Source organism: Podarcis vaucheri (assembly GCF_965113315.1).
Source record: "Podarcis vaucheri genome assembly, chromosome: 8".
Taxonomy (NCBI): Eukaryota; Metazoa; Chordata; class Lepidosauria; order Squamata; family Lacertidae; genus Podarcis; species Podarcis vaucheri.
This window is the reverse complement of record NC_138766.1, coordinates 80,644,276-80,661,271: the sequence shown is the minus strand read 5'-3', so window position 1 is coordinate 80,661,271 and position 16,996 is coordinate 80,644,276. Positions and strand designations below refer to the sequence as shown.

Genomic DNA, 16,996 nt, shown 5'->3' with positions numbered 1-16,996 from the left:
AATATTCCAGCCATTTGCAAAGCCAACTCAAGCAAGAGAATTCTCTTGAGAATTCCAGTGTGCGAAAATGCCCCCACCCCAAGTTTAGCAAGTGGTTTGGAGAAGCATGGTCCAGTATACCTGAAGGAGCGTCTCCATCTCCATCGTTCTTCCTGAACACTGAGGTCCAGAGCCGAGGGCCTTCTGGTAGTTCCCTCGCTATGAGAAGCCAAGTTACAGGGAACCAGGCAGTGGGCCTTCTCGGTAGTGGCACCCACCCCATGGAACGCTCTCCCACCAGATGTCAAAGAGAAAAATAATCACCAAACTTTTAGAAGACATCTGAAGGCAGCCCTGTTTAGGGAAGCTTTTAATGTTTAATAGGTTATTGTATTTTAGTGTTCTGTTGGAAGCCGCCCAGAGTGGCTGGGGAAACCCAGCCATATGGGTGGGGTATAAATATATTATTATTATTATTGTTGTTGTTGTTGTTGTCGTTGTCGTTGTCGTTGTCATCATCATTATTATCGATATTCCCGCAGGCTTACCAGGAGATGTGCCATTTTCTCGAGGACGTTAGAATAATACAGCCTGAAAGTTTGGTCACCCCAAAAACTTTTTATGTAGACACAGGGCTTCTTATCGTCATAGGGCAAATAAAGGTAGTTTCTGTGGAAAGAGATAAGATAGCGTCATTGATAGTTTTTGGGGATCTGCTACTGAAGTATACTGATGTCCAAGTATACAGCCAATTTGCTTCCCATATATTCACAAGGCAATCTGATTGTACGGATAGGTCATTTTCTTCAGATTTGTATGAATCCACAGAACTCAACTGCATCTCTTCTTTTAAATTGGACGTACTCAGAAAGATTACAGCAGCACTTCAGTTGCAAATGGCTGATAAAACCCTTTCCCCTTACAGTATTTTTCACTTAAATCTGAACTCAGAAAGTCCTGGCTGTGCAACCTTCCTTCCTTCCTTCCTTCCTTCCTTCCTTCCTTCCTTCCTTCCTTCCTTTCTTTCTTCACTGCTTGCAAAATAAAATTTTCTTCAAAAAGCAAGTGTGCCAGAGACCAGCTTGGCTGGAGACAGTGAGATGTGCCAGCCATCAGGCATGAAGCCCAATGTGCTCATCCCAAGTCTTTGCCCTATAGCTATCCTTTTTTCAGAAGGCCGTTTTGAAGGCAGCTTTGTTTGCACTTAAAATCTTCTCCACCTGCTAAATTGCTTTTCTTCTAGATGATTTCCCTTTAGATATGCAACTTGTGTGCTATTAATCCTTACTTGACTAATTAAAATGCATCAGCCACATCACTGCATAGCTTTATCCAATATGCTGGTGTGTGTGTGTGTGTGTGTGTGTGTGTGTGTGTGTGTGTGAGAGAGAGAGAGAGAGAGAGAGAGAGAGAGAGAGAGAGAGTTTATAGAACTGGAGGTGAGGGAGAAAAACATGGAATCTGGTTGTCACACCTGACTAGTCCCACAGCTCAGTAGCAGAGCATCTTCATGCAGAAAGTCCCAGGTTCAAATCCTGGCATTTCCAGGTCAGGCTTGGAGATAACACTGTCTGATATCCCACACAACTTTCCCCAAGGACTTAGATTTAATTGCAACAAACACGATAGTCAAAACAGATCTATAGCTGGCTGTTTCATAACATTGTTGTTCATTGCCCAATTTTTATGTGCTTGTTTTTGAAGTACATTGCAAGCATATTTTTGTGGGTCTTAATGTTGATTGTGTTTAATTCAGCATAGGGCCGTTTCCTATATTCCAATGGTGCCTTCAGGGCTGAATTTCAGCAGGTGCATCTGTGATTTGATGCAATACCCTCCAAGAGGCCAGTTGCATTATGCTGACATAATAGTGCTCCAGAGAAGGCATATGATTCTCATGTTCTCGCCCAGACAGAAAAAGTGTTCATACACTTAATAGCTTTGACACAAAAGGGAGGATGTTCCTCCACCAATGAATGTAAACCAGGCTTCCTCAACCTTGGCCCTCAAGATGTTTTGAGACTACAGTTCCCATCATTCCTGACCACTGGTCCTGCTAGCTAGGGATCATGGGAGTTGTAGGCCAAGAACATCTGGAGGGCCAAGGTTGAGGAAGCCTGATGTAAACATTAGCACTTTACAGTGTCATGAAAGGATCATCTAGTGAAATTGTTCATTAACAGATTAGGAATGTGGCACACTCATAAAAATGGTCCACTCTCTTCTTCCTTGCCACTCACTTAAAGGTAAAGGGACCCCTGACCATTAGGTCCAGTCGTGGCCGACTCTGGGGTTGCGGCGCTCATCTCACTTTATTGGCCAAGGGAGCCAGCATACAGCTTCTGGGTCATGTGGCCAGCATGACTAAGCCGCTTCTGGCAAACCAGAGCAGCACATGGAAATGCTGTTTACCTTCCTGCCGGAGCGGTACCTATTTATCTACTTGCACTAGCGTGCTTTCGAACTGCTAGGTTGGCAGGAGCCGGGACCGGAAAACTCACCCCATCGCAGGGATTTGAACCGCCGACCTTCTGATCGGCAAGTCCTAGGCTCTGTGGTTTAACCTACAGCGCCACCTGCAGTGGAGAAGGGGGCTTTTCTCTATTCCTCTTTGCCCCTGGTGCTCAGAATGCAGGGAGAGAGAGAAAGGAAGAGAAACAGCAGGCTGAACAGAGAGGAAGACCTCCTGCTGGAACGAAGACACCCCTGATTGCATCAGCAGGAGAGCAAAAAATGGTAAAAGGTAAAGGACCCCTGGATGGTTAAGTCTAGTCAAAGGTGACTATGGGGTTGTGGCGCTTATCTCGCTTTCAGGCTGAGGGAGCCGGCGTTTGTCCACAGACAGCTTTTAGGGTCATGTGGCCAGCATGACTGAACCGCTTCTGACACAACGGAACACCATGACAGAAACCAGAATGCACAGAAATGCCATTTACCTTCCCACCCCAGCGGTACCTAGTTATCTACTTGAACTGGCGTGTTTTCAAACTGCTAGGTTGGCAGGAGCTGGGACAGAGCAACGGGAGCTCACCCCATCGTGCAGATTTGAACCGCCGACCTTCTGATCGGCAAGCCCAAGAGGCTCAATGGTTTAGACTGCAGCACCACCCGAAGTCCCTTCCAACGGGGTCCAAATTGGGCTTGGAATTAACCACACTATTTTCTGGGTGAGTCCTTGGTTTCCCAAGTCCAATTCTGTTATCAAGCAGAGGGGGAAACTCTTTCTCCAAGGTTTAATAATTTTGGGAAACTTGATTGCCATGTAATTTTTTGGGGTGTCCCCCATTCAATCAATTGTAGTCTCACTGTTTGAATGAACATGAGATAGAATCCAAAAAAGGACAGGATTCATATTGGTCACTTAATTACCCAGTTATACACTAAGCTGTGTTTTACTGTAGCTACCATCCAGAGTAATGAAATGCAAGCATGCAATCTCTCTTCCACAATTTTCGGAAACTAATAGCATTTATTCAATTTAACATTGAGTCTCTGGGCAATATTTTTACCACATCTAGATAAGAATTTGCTAGGGGCCACTAGGGGCTCAATCTGGACCATGGATTGCCAGTCGCCTATACCTGATATGCAGCATAGTTCTATTATACTTTATGCCATAAATTCATTTGTCCACAAGAATCCAATAAAGGAAGGAGAAATGCAAAATCTGAAATAGCTTTGCACCTACATGAAAGGGACGCGGGTGGCGCTGTGGGTAAAACCTCAGTGTCTAGGACTTGCTGATTGTATGGTCGGCGGTTCAAATCCCCGCGGCGGGGTGAGCTCCAATCGTTCGGTCCCAGCTCCTGCCCACCTAGCAGTTCGAAAGCACTCTTAAGTGCAAGTAGATAAATAGGGACCGCTTTCTAGCGGGAAGGTAAACGGCGTTTCCGTGTGCTGCGCTGGTGCTGGCTCGCCAGCTGCAGCTTCGTCACGCTGGCCACATGACCAAGTGTCTTCGGACGGCGCCGGCTCATGGCTTCTAGAGCGAGATGAGCGAGCAACCCTAGAGTTGGACACGACTGGCCCAAACGGGCAGGGGTACCTTTACCTTTACCTTTACATGAAAGAGAGATGTTGGTCTTTAAGGAGTGGTGGAACCAGACAAATACCATAGCAGCTAATATAAAGCAATTGCAGATTTCTGTTCTTTTATTGCAGCCGTTTTAGATCCGAATGTCTATCAGGCGAATACATAAAAACCCACCAGCTGCCTCTCCAAGATAATAGCTGATCATCTACATTCTCTAGTACTGTCATGAGAGACGGCAGCTACGTCCTTGACAGCCTCTGTTTTTCATCTCTCTCACCAGGAGACTGTCCTAAAAGACCATTCTCTTCTAGTCTAGTATTACTGGCAATGATTTCATCTGATTGTTTTGTTTTCTCAGAGCACATCTCTCTGCCTTTTTCTGAAGTTTCGGGATGTAACATCAGGCATAGAGATGAGGAGCAAATGCAAATGTCACATTCCTGATCTCCTCTGGAGTGTTATAAGTCAGACACATGTTCTCCCTGCTTTCCTCCCTTGGGAGGAGTCCCCCTTCTGCCCCATGGTTTGCTTTAACCATGGTGTATTCTTACCACTATGGCCATGGCTGGTGCAGACCAGAATCACCTTATGACCAATGCTTGCAAATCCTGTACAAATCAAAGCAAGATTATGTGGGAATTTGGGTACCTCTGTAATACAAAGGCTTGCAGTTATGCTACTATCATTACAACATGCAGGCTTTCTGGTTTCCATAAGAATTATGGTTCTTATCATTTTAAAATAAATATTGATATTTTATATGTATATCATAAACCTTGCTATATAAATGAATGAAATACTTCATTGCTCAGGAAGTGGTCCTATTTGCACAATACACCAGTATGACTGCATTACCATTTGTGCTATCAGGTCAGCATGCTACTTTCTTGTCCCCTCAAAATTTGGGCCAAAAAAACCGTGTAGAATAGATTGCTGTCTCCCTTAACAACTGGCCCCACTGACATAGGAATATGGATTAATTCAATTTTGTTTACATTTTAATGAGAAACTACTTAATTAGCACTTCTCAAGCCAACAAGCGAAGCAAAACCCAATGTCCTTAGAAATCCTCTGAATGTCACAGTGCATTTATCCAATGAGAGAGAGAGAGAGAGAGAGAGGTGGGGAATGTGCTTTAAAATGCATTAAAATTGATGTACAAAAATGCATTATTTTATGGAAATTGCACATATAGATTTGTAATGTCAAAACGGCACGCCAAAATGTGTTTATTCAAAGGAATTTGCATGGAAATGCTGATTGTTTTCAAGACAACTTTTTTTAATAGGAAAAAAAATAAATAAATTGTGAATTGCAACAGAAATGTGCAAAACTGACTTTAAAGATTTGGGGGAAATGAGAAATTGGGCGGACCAAAATTGGTAGATTTGTCCATATCTACTTAGGAAAGACCCGTATCTCTAGAGACTCAGGTCAAGGAGAGAGATTTAATGAAGCCTATAAGTGTTTTGGGCTATACCTGTTTCCCTCAGTGATGAGCGGCTTCTCTGGGTGTGTGGTAGATATCAGCGGCACTGCAAAGTCATGTGAAGCTTCTCCCGTTCCCTCATGCAGAAGAGGGGTACCTTCCTCCTCTTCTCCCTCATGACCTTTCTTCTTGCTCCCAGCTCCAGGTGACACTCCATCAATAACATTGCCAAAATTCCCTAGAGGTACAAACCAAATATGGGAGAGGGGTAACAGAATTAGGCTACATCCAGGACGAAAGCGTTTAAACACAACCGGACAGCCAAAATGTTGCAAGCACATAAAGATAGAAAGGTTAGGTTGTTTTGGAGGAAATACCATTTGAAAATAGGATTAATGATTTACAATATATGGATCAAGAAAGGAAGCTTAATTCTATTTGATTAATTGGGAAAATTAATTGGGTAAATGTCTAAACAGGAATTGAACATGCACAGTCGATGGAAATAGGAATGGATGGGAAAGTCTTAGAAATTAAGAAATTAGAAATTAAGAAAAAGTATTTTACTGTGAGCAGCAAAAGGAAGCATCTCAGTAGTCAATAGTTAAGTTGGTCTTAATTTTAAATTTGGAAAATTAATTAAAAAATCAATTGGGGAAAATAATAATAAACACAACCAGATTATAACTACGGTAGATCTTTTCCACACACAAGATACTATGGATAATGTTTGAGTTTTGAATTCTTAAAAGTTGTCCTCTCATTGACCCTGTTTCTGAAGACTCCTCCTATACAACATCCTTGATGGTCATAAAAGAGAATGAGACAAGTTCATCAGTGGCTACCAGCCGCAATGGCTATGGTCTACCTTCGCTGTCAGAGGCAGCCAATTTCCAAGAATCACAAGTGGGGAGGATGCTATAGGAAGTCAGGTCTTTCTTCTGGCTTCCTATAAGATTCTGGTTGGCCACAGGGAGAACAAGCTTGTGGATTAGGTGAGCCTTTGGCCTGATCCAGCAGGACTCTTCTCGTGCTCAAAGGTTGCATTACTCTTTGCTGTGCAAATACACAAATGAAGTCCTTTCTCGTCCAGCCTCTCCCAAGTCCATGCTTGAGTAAATATTAGACACCGCCTTGTTTACTAAGGAGGCCTTTCCTTATCGGAAAAAACCACTCTGTTCTTGAACATGGAGAATGATAAAGGTGTTACCGCAGCTACTGCATACAAACAGGGAGGGATAGCCCAGGTCAAGCAAGGCAGGGTCAAAGTAGAGACATGTAAGAACTTCCCTGTGGTTTAATGACCTGTTGGAGTCTTCCTTAAGTCTTCTTTCTGGTCTTAAATAGAAGTTAGGATGTTCATCTGTAATGCCTGCCTTATTTGTTGTTGTTTAGTCATTTAGTCGTGTCCGACTCTTCGTGACCCCATGGACCAGAGCACGCCAGGCACTCCTGTCTTCCACTGCATCCTGCAGTTTGGTCAAACTCATGTTAATATCTTCAAGAACACTGTCCAACCATCTCGTCCTCTGTTGTCCCCTTCTCCTTGTGCCCTCCATCTTTCACAACATCAGAGTCTTTTCCAGGGAGTCTTCTCTTCTCATGAGGTGGCCAAAGTCTTGGAGCTTCAGCTTCAGGATCTGTCCTTCCAGTGAGCACTCAGGGCTGATTTCCTTAAGAATGGATATGTTTGATCTTCTTGCAGTCCATGGGACTCTCAAGAGTCTCCTCCAGCACCATAATCCAAAAGCATCAATTCTTTGGCGATCAGCCTTCTTTATGGTCCAGCTCTCACTTCCATACAGCACTACTGGGAAAACCATAGCCTTATAGTGGTGCAAAAGCTAATAAAATCACTATTAGAGGGCAGATATCATGACATCCCAGTTGAACAGAGATGATGCCTGAGATTAAAACCATTGGACATTTTCTTCTATACTGCCTGTTGTATTGCGATACCCAAAGAGAGCTAATTCAACCACTACTAAGGAAATTACGGTACCTGGCCGCTCAGGAAACCTATGTTAAATATCTGCTTGCCGACAACAATCTGAATATCACCAGGCCTGTAGAGAAATTCGGTTTTATGGCAATGGGACAAGACAGGCTGCGATGACAATGATGGCTGATGAATGAGCACTGAATTTAAACTTTGGAACACAGATTTTACTTGAAGGAGTGATATTTGTAATGTAATAAGTTTATAGGAAATTTCTAATTACGTCCACCTCTTGATACGGATGAAACGTATGTTTGCTGTCTGGTCTTTGACCGCAATAAAGATGGATTGATTGAATAAAGTTACCTGCTGAAAGTTGTGCAGATTTTTTGGTTTGCCTATTGTGCTACAGTTTGAGAACAACCTGACCTAGGAGGAAAACCAGGATATCAGAGCGCGTTTGATGTTCCTGCTTTCCTATTTATGACTGAGAAATGGCATCTGCAATAAAAAGAATTGCAAAACCTTTGCTGACTAGGAAGTGTATCTGATTTCTCTTTAGATTTCTGACTTGCAAAAGAGAGTGAGACAAAGGCAATATAGAATCATAGAATCATAGAGTTGGAAGAGACCACAAGGCCATCGAGTCCAACCCCCTCCCAAGCAGGAAATACCATCAGAGCACTCCTGACATATGGTTGTCAAGCCTCTGCTTAAAGACCTCCAAAGTAGGAGACTCCACCACACTCCTTGGCAGCAAATTCCACTGTTGAACAGCTCTTACTTTCAGGAAGTCCTTCCTAATGTTTAGGTGGAATCTTCTTTCTTGTAGTTTGGATCCATTGCTCCGTGTCCGCTTCTCTGGAGCAGCAGAAAACAACCTTTCTCCCTCCTCTATGTGACATCCTTTTATATATTTGAACATGGCTATCATATCACCCCTTAACCTCCTCTTCTCCAGGCTAAACATGCCCAGCTCCCTTAGCCGTTCCTCATAAGGCATCGTTTCCAGGCCTTTGACCATTTTGGTTGCCCTCCTCTGGACACGTTCCAGTTTGTCAGTGTCCTTCTTGAACTGTGGTGCCCAGAACTGGACACAGTACTCCAGGTGAGGTCTGACCAGAGCAGAATACAGTGGCACTATTACTTCCCTTGATCTAGATGCTATACTCCTATTGATGCAGCCCAGAATTGCATTGGCTTTTTTAGCTGCCGCGTCACACTGTTGGCTCATGTCAAGTTTGTGGTCAACCAAGACTCCTAGATCCTTTTCACATGTACTGCTCTCAAGCCAGGTGTCACCCATCTTGTATTTGTGCCTGTCATTTTTTTTTGCCCAAGTGCAATACTTTACATTTCTCCCTGTTAAAATTCATCTTGTTTGTTTGGCCCAGTTCTCTAATCTGTCAAGGTCGTTTTGAAGTGTGAATATGCTTTGTAACACATTGCATGCTCACAATCATCATATACTATTTCTAAAAAAAAGAGCAAAATGAAATAATTCCTTGAGAAACTTCACTTATGCTGTTTAATTTTTAAAAATCTTCCTCAGAATTCCCAGATACGCCTCACCAGAGAAAGCACTTCCAAATTCACCCCAGCAGAGTACATTAGCATCTAGTTTCCTGGGATAGCTCAGTCAACAGAGTGTAAGACTCTTAATCTGAAGGTCATGGGTTCGAGTCCCTGCATTGCAGGGGGCAGACTAGATAACCCTTAGGATACCTTCCAACTCTACAATTCTATGATTCCTAACATGTGCCAAATATTGAGGATGCCTCCAGACTCATTATTTTGCAGGAGGGATTCAAGAGTGTGCCACAAAATTTAGGTTTGCGTATTTACAGTGCATCAAAGTACTCTGTTATCCCTGCACAACAAATCCGCTTTTTAAAAGAATCAGACATCTTTGCAGTTAGGAAAGTGACAAGGAAATGCATTGAAAAGTGTGGAACGAATGGATGTTTAACAGAACGGTGTATAAACACGATGCAAGCAAATTAGGGCAAGTACTCAATGTCGTATAATCTGCCTGCAAACAAATCCAAATAACTGATCAGTAAAGACTGGATACAATCTAAGCTCCATGTAAGCTTTGTGCAAGCAAAGCAGGAGGAAAGCTCAATAAATAGGTCGTCTGGGAGGAGCCCTTTGAAATGCCCCTAGAAATGACATCATTTTTTGTTTTCTCAAAATTCCCACAGAGATTTCACTTGAACAGGGTCCTCTAAGTTCACTTTTAATTTTGCTACTGGAATAATATAGCGGCAAGTCTACCTTTGATGTTGGAGAACATGAATTTAAACTAATAGCTGTAGGAGAGCTTTTATCCATCCATTATGACTGGGATACAAAAATCAGCAAGGCAAAGTTGCTGAGTTATTTGACTGTTATGTATTCAGTGGTCTGTGTTTGCCTGAGCTTGAGTCTGGACTAAGGATTCTGAGCTCCTCTGATCTGATTCGATACATGATGTCCAATCACAGAACATTTCAAGATTTGGGCCTCTGCCATTGGCCCTTGAACTCTGAGTCGTGATTCACAGCTTGGAAGTTTAGACAGCCAATCACATTGGGAGTGGGAGTGGCCCAGGCTTTCAGGAATGTATATAAGCAGTTGCTTTGCCCCTGTTTCCCAGTTATGGAGTTCAATAAAGGTTCTTGCTGTTATTGCTGTGTTGTGCCTTGTGGGAACCCACTTACACTTCAATGACCCTCTTGCTCACAGAATTTAGTACACCTATCTGTATTTTCCACCACTGAAGATCCAACATCCTTATTCTGCTTTGTGGCAATACTGGCCCAGAGCTTGAAAGAGGAGAAGCTGAGCTGATGTGGTGCCAGTTTACACCAGATCCTCTAAATAATAATAATAATAATAATAATAATAATAATAATAATAAATTTCCCCCCGGCCCACAAGCGCAGTCAGATAAAGCAGTTTGATAGCAACATCAGCTTGTAGATTCTCAACCATATCACCACCACCTCCTGTTTTTTTGTATGCCACTTTCCCACAAAACTGTGGCCAAAGTGGTTTACAACATATCAAGTGAACAATTTAAGCATAACAATTCAAATATATATGTATGTATGCATGTATATGTAAATATGTATATAATAAAAAGGTAAAGGACTTGTGACAGTTAAGTCCAGTCACAGACGACTCTGGGGTTGCGGCGCTCATCTCGCTTTACTGGCCGAGGGAGACGGCATTTGTCCGCGGACAGTTTTTCCGGGTCATATGGCCACCATGACTAAGTCACTTCTGGCGCACGGAAACGCCGTTTACCTTCCCGCCGGCGCAGTACCTATTTATCTATTTGCACTTTGACGTGCTTTCAAACTGCTAGGTTGACAAGAGCTGGGACCAAACAACGGGAGCTCATCCTGCCGTGGGTATTCGAACCACCGACCTTCTGACCAGCAAGCCCTAGGCTCAGTGGTTTAGACCACAGCACCACCCGTGTCCCCATGTACATAATAAACAACTATAAATAATAATATCAATAAATACATACCCAGAAAATCAACCCATACAAGTTTTGAATCAAACACTACAAATAAATAAAGCAATCTAAAACTTAGCAGCTTAAAACTAAACAGGAGAGAGAATAATACCTGACACAGAAATAAAGGAGTAGAAATAACAACATCCACACACACCAGATAATGCATCTATTTCCAGTCGTTTGGATCCAAAACTCAGCCATCCAAACAGTGTGGACACTCTCCACTCTGGCTTTCATCCAGAAGGACCTTATGGCCACTATTATCATGGGCTCTCATTCCACACAGAAGATCGTAGCTTTCCTCCTACATTCTCCCTCAAATCAGCAGACATTCATCCAGCCTGGAGGTCATAAACCAAGTTTTTTTGGGAGGGGAGGACCCTTGGCTTTGTGGTGACTTTATAGCCCTTTCTCCAAATTAAAGATAAGGGTAACAGTGGAGAAACACACAAGGAACACCCCACACACACTTACCAACAGACACCTCAAAGCTTATTGGTTTATCTCCAACCTTCCTATCGATCATCGTAGCTTCAAAAAAGGCCCCAAAGAGAAGGAATTCCTCAAACTGCTCCTCATGGATCTGGTAGCAGGTTAAAAGAAAGAAAGAGAGAGAGAGAAAGAGAGAGAGAGAAAGAAAGAAAGAAAGAAAGAGAGAGAGAGAGAGAGAGAGAGAGAGAGAGAGAGAGAGAAGTGGGCAGAAAAAAGAACAAATTTGATTTATTGCACATACAGCTCTCTGTGAGGGCAAGCATTGGCTCAAATAAAGAGGAACTTAGAAGAGCTGTATCTTGCGTCATGTCAAATTTCTGAGCAGGTTTAATCTGATGCTGTCTTGAATCAACTGCCCAGTCTGATGGCTGAATTTGTGTTAACCATAAGAAAACACCTATCAAAGGTAACTTCTGGCCGGTTCAGATTGTGGCTGTCAGCTTTCGCCATTCACTACCTTGCACAACATGTCCTCGACCAGAGGCCTCTGGCCTTTTAAGAAATAATGCACTCTGGGAATTTGTGTTTCATGTGAATGCTGCGAACAGTGAAAGATCCTCTGACTCTTTATAGGGTCAGCAAACTTTTTCAGCAGGGGGCAAGTCCACTGTCCCTCAGACCTTGTGGGGGGCTGAACTATATTTTGTTTGGGGGGGGGGAATGATGCAAGAGCACCATGAGCCCCGGTGGCTGCTTATCTGTGTCTTGCGAGCGGCAGGGGCTGGCGGCGGCGACCAGACAATGTGTGGTGCACGAAAGGACTCCGGAGATGGGCTGCTTAAAATGGCGGCCACTCAAGCGCTGCTGCTGCTGGCACCAACAAACCCCACCCCCCTTCCTCCTCTAGGCAGGGCGGGGAGAAGCCAGGAGGAGGGAGGGAGGAGGCACCGGCACCGTGTGAGGGAGAGGGAAAGAACACATGCACACTGGTGATCCACACGGCGATTCCCAGACCATCCATTGGCCAGATCCAGAAGGCAATTGGGCCTGATCTGGCCCACAGGTCTTAGTTTGCCTCCCCATGCTTTATAGAGCTACACAGGCCAGGGATCTGTGGGGTGAGGGAGATGCTGTGGTTTCTAAACCAGACAGGCCATAAGCAAGGTAGGGAACCCATAGTTCTACAGATGATGTGGACTACCATAATCTCAAGCCCTTGACCATGTTGGCTGGGACCGATGGGAGTTAGTGTCCCATAGTGTCCCATATATAGGAGTATAGCATCTAGATCAAGGGAAGTAATAGTGCCACTGTATTCTGCTCTGGTCAGACCTCACCTGGAGTACTGTGTCCAGTTCTGGGCACCACAATTCAAGAAGGACACTGACAAACTGGAACGTGTCCAGAGGAGGGCAACCAAAATGGTCAAAGGCCTGGAAACGATGCCTTATGAGGAACGGCTAAGGGAGCTGGGCATGTTTAGCCTGGAGAAGAGGAGGTTAAGGGGTGATATGATAGCCATGTTCAAATATATAAAAGGATGTCACACAGAGGAGGGAGAAAGGTTGTTTTCTGCTGCTCCAGAGAAGCGGACACGGAGCAATGGATCATCCAAACTACAAGAAAGAAGATTCCACCTAAACATTAGGAAGAACTTCCTGACAGTAAGAGCTGTTCGACAGTGGAATTTGCTGCCAAGGAGTGTGGTGGAGTCTCCTACTTTGGAGGTCTTTAAGCAGAGGCTTGACAACCATATGTCAGGAGTGCTCTGATGGTGTTTCCTGCTTGGCAGGGGGTTGGACTCGATGGCCCTTGTGGACTCTTCCAACTCTAGGATTCTATGATTCTATGATTTTATGATAACATATGGAGGACCACAGCCCATAGGCCAACCTTGTAAATGAGATCCACTTTTCAAATTGAGCATCTTTTAAGAAAATTTACCTCAGGCAGTACATCAAAAGGCTCCACCTCCACATCTGTTGAATTTGTTTTATCCGAAGGGGAAGGTTTTCCATCTTCAGCTCCTTTGTCTTTGTCTTTTCCCGATCCTTTTGAGCCTTTGGAGTCTTTGTCCTTGGAAGGCAGCTTTATTTCCTTGATCATCTTGGAAAACTTTGATTCGTGGGCTCCCCCAGAGAGGATCTCCACTGCGAGCTCGATCAAGAGACGTCCCCTGAAAGAGACGCCTTCGCCGTAACCTTCGTTGAGCTCTTGGTGGTCGTCCATCAGGCTGTGGTTCCTGGGGGAACCGTAAAGATTGATCCAAGCAGGCCCAAAGGTAGGCAAGAACCCTGAAGAAGACATATATGCAACAAACGTCAAAGGAACGTCAAAGGAACGTCAAAGGCAGGGATCTGTATACCAGCTGCTCAAAGAGGCAAATTCCTGCACTTACTCACTATTAAAATTACACATAGAGATCTAACTCTTCTTCAATAGTTGGCGTCAAATGCGCCCCAATAGTGTCAAAAAGAATAATAAAACATTTATGCAAGGTTTTTTGTTTTGTTTTTTACAACTCAATATTCCAGAGATTCCTCAAACAAAATGTGATTTGGTATTATTATTACTATTATTTATTAGAGTTTATAAAGAGAAATGAAAAACTTTTTTTATTTGGTTCAAACTAAAACATTAATCCAGAGGCAAAAAAGAGAAAGAGAAGAGGGGAGAGAGGGAGGAAGAGATAAAGAAAAAGAAATAGAAAAGTAATTAAAAGAAAGAAACAGAGAGAGAAAGTTAAGAAGCTGTACGTAAACATTATTCACTTCATCCACACCAGTGTAACACCCAATAAAGCCACTTTCTATAAACGATTTATCTTCAACCCTCAAATCCAAATGTCATTATTTCACAAAATGTGATTTGTATTGCCACGAGCTGTTACAAGCCCTCCATCCTAACTTTGGTGAAAACAGGATGTGTTTATTCTGCAAACCACCTCCCGAAGCAATGACATGATATAAAGAAGAGTTGGCCTTCAGAAGCTGGCTCTTTCTGAAAGGCTTTACTGCCCTTCCAAAGATGCTCAGACTTAGGTTCTGCTCAGCCTAAAGGGCAAGAGAGAGAGAGAGGACCAGAAATGCCTCTATAACACAGACATTTTAAACAGTCCAGAGTTGCCTTTTTAAAACCACTCCATGCATAGTTCTTCACCTTTATCTCCATCCTGTTCATTCGAGATCTTCTTCAAGTCTATGAAGTGGGTGGCTAAGGCTACGTCATTCATGCTCCCTTCGTCCCACACCTGGATTTTGACCCTTCGGCAGAGAGGGGGGAACATCTCCTTGAAGACGACCTGCTCGTGCCACACGGGATCGGCGCAATTCTTCTGCACCGTAGTTCGACCCTAAAATGAAAAGCTGTAGGTTAGTTGCGGGATCGACAGGGTTAATGCACACAAAATCACCTTCAGACATTACTGTGGGGAAGCACTATTCTTCTGTTCCTGTGCATGTTAGTGCTAAGGATTGCAGAATTGGAGCGATTCTCACATGCTGGTAGTGTCTGCTTGCATAGCTATTATCACGCAATCACCTTACCCCCAAATGTGCCCCCTCGACCACTTCAGTCAGTGGAACTGGCACTGCTACAAGTGCCACATGACACCCGTTTTGCATTTGTGAGAACTCTGTCTTGTGATGTGGCAGCGCCTGTACAGTACTCTGCAATGGCCTGCCTGTTGACATTAAAGGTAAAGGTACCCCTGACCATTGAGGGACGAGGGTGGCGCTGTGGGTTAAACCACCGAGCCTAGGGCTTGCCGATCAGAAGCTCGCGGTTCGAATCCCCGCAGCAGGGTGAGCTTCCGTTGCTCAGTCCCTGCTCCTGCCAACCTAGCAGTTTGAAAGCACGTCAAAGTGCTAGTAGATAAATAGGTACCACTCCGGCGGGAAGATAAATGGCGTTTCCGTGCGCTGCTCTGGTTCGGCAGAAGCGGCTTAGTCATGCTGGCCATGTGACCTGGAAGCTGTACGCCGGCTCCCTCGGCCAATAAAGTGTGATGAGTGCCGCAACCCCAGAGTTGGTCATGACTGGACCTAATGGTCAGGGGTCCCCCAGGAACCACACCCTGATGGACGACCACCAAGAGCTCAATGAAGGTTACAGTGAAGGTGTCTCTTTCAGGGAACTTTACCCCTGATCATTAGGTCCAGTCACGGACAACTCTGGGGTTGCAGCGCTCATCTCACTCTATAGGCCGAGGGAGCCAGCATTTGTCTGCAGACAGCTTACGGGTCATGTGGCCAGCATGACTAAGCCACTTCTGGTGTAATCAGAGCAGCGCACGGAAATGCCGTTTACCTCCCTGGCGGTGTCAGCTTCGCCTTTGAGCCAGTGCCAACGATTGGGCTCACCCTCTTCAGCCCCGACTGGGCCAGGCGAGCTGGGAAAGCACTTCCAGAGACCTTGCACTGCAGGGAGCAGGTCTAAGTGCTGTGGACTCACAACTTAGAGTTGTGAGCACCAAACTCAGTTCCAAAAGTCAGCGGAGCACAGCAGAGCATGAACCACACAAACGACAGCTCTGAAGTATAACTTCTTTTATTCTCTACAGCTACTGCATAAACTAACTAAAGACTAATGGGAGATGCTGGACTGCATGAGTGTTACAGCTGCTTGAGCAGTCACCTTATCTATATACAGATAACACTCAGACTCCCAGAGGCTGGAGTGGGAGAAGCGATGAGCAAAATCCGCCCTCTCCTTTCTGAAACATTGTCAGCAGATTCTTGCAATGGGAGGGGTGAAACATCCTCAGCTGGAGCGGTACCTATTTATCTACTTGCACTTGACATGCTTTCAAACTGCTAGGTGGGCAGGAGCTGGGACCGAACAAGGGGAGCTCGATAATAATGTCGCGGGGATTCAAACCGCCAACATTCTGATCGGCAAACCCTAGGCTCTGTGGTTTAGACCACAGCGCCACCCACGTCCCTCTGTGGACATTAGGCAAGCACTTTTTTTGCTACTCTATTCAGCACCCGCTAAAAGCATGGGCTGCCTGCTTGAAGCAATGAAGAGGGGACAACCAAGCATTTGTCTTGACAGAATGCATGTTTCTTGTGCAAGCTGTGAAGAACGGGAGGGCAGCGGTGGAGGTTTTTTTTTGCCATGGGTGAAGAGCCTGTTGCAAAAGAGAAGGTGGGTAAAGAACCAGCTGGGTGGAAATGGCACAGAAGCAGAGGCTGGCCAAGCATTTTTCAAAGAAACCTTCAGAGCAGTTTGACAGTGGAACAGATTGTCTAGGGGAATGATGAGCTCTCCTTCGCTGGAGGTGTTTTAAGCAGAGGATGGGCAGCCATCTGTCAGGGTTGCTGTAGTTGCAAGATTCCTGGACGAGATGACCTTCAAGATCCCTTCCAACTCTGACATTCCATGTTCCCATTATTAAATTACTTGATGGGTGCATAACTCCTGGCCTGGGGTGTCTCCTGATTGTCAGTATTCTGCATGATGGATTCAAGGTCATACTGAATCCTAAAGTTTGCCTATGTAAGGGCATCAAAATGCTCTGACACCTTAGCACAACAAATCCACCTTTGGTCTTCAGTGCACAATGCTAGCAAAATACATTTTGGTGTCATAAAACTGATTGCCAGCTAAGTGTACTGATGTCATACCAATGTCATATACTGTACCATGCAAACACAATAAAAACAAAAGGGA

General features: G+C 44.4%; 1 protein-coding gene across 2 annotated transcripts in view; it reads right to left on the bottom strand.

Moving 5' to 3' along the window:
* Positions 1-16,996, bottom strand: part of FER1L6 (fer-1 like family member 6) — a 114,490-nt gene that overhangs the window by 62,365 nt on the left and 35,129 nt on the right. For both annotated transcript variants that reach the window (XM_082235428.1, XM_082235427.1), the window contains exons 10-14: positions 14,483-14,675; positions 13,268-13,617; positions 11,366-11,474; positions 5,493-5,679; positions 528-648 (exon numbers count right to left, since the gene is read on the bottom strand). In XM_082235428.1, the coding sequence (XP_082091554.1) occupies positions 528-648; positions 5,493-5,679; positions 11,366-11,474; positions 13,268-13,617; positions 14,483-14,675 (960 nt within the window). The remainder of the gene's footprint in view (positions 1-527; positions 649-5,492; positions 5,680-11,365; positions 11,475-13,267; positions 13,618-14,482; positions 14,676-16,996) is intronic.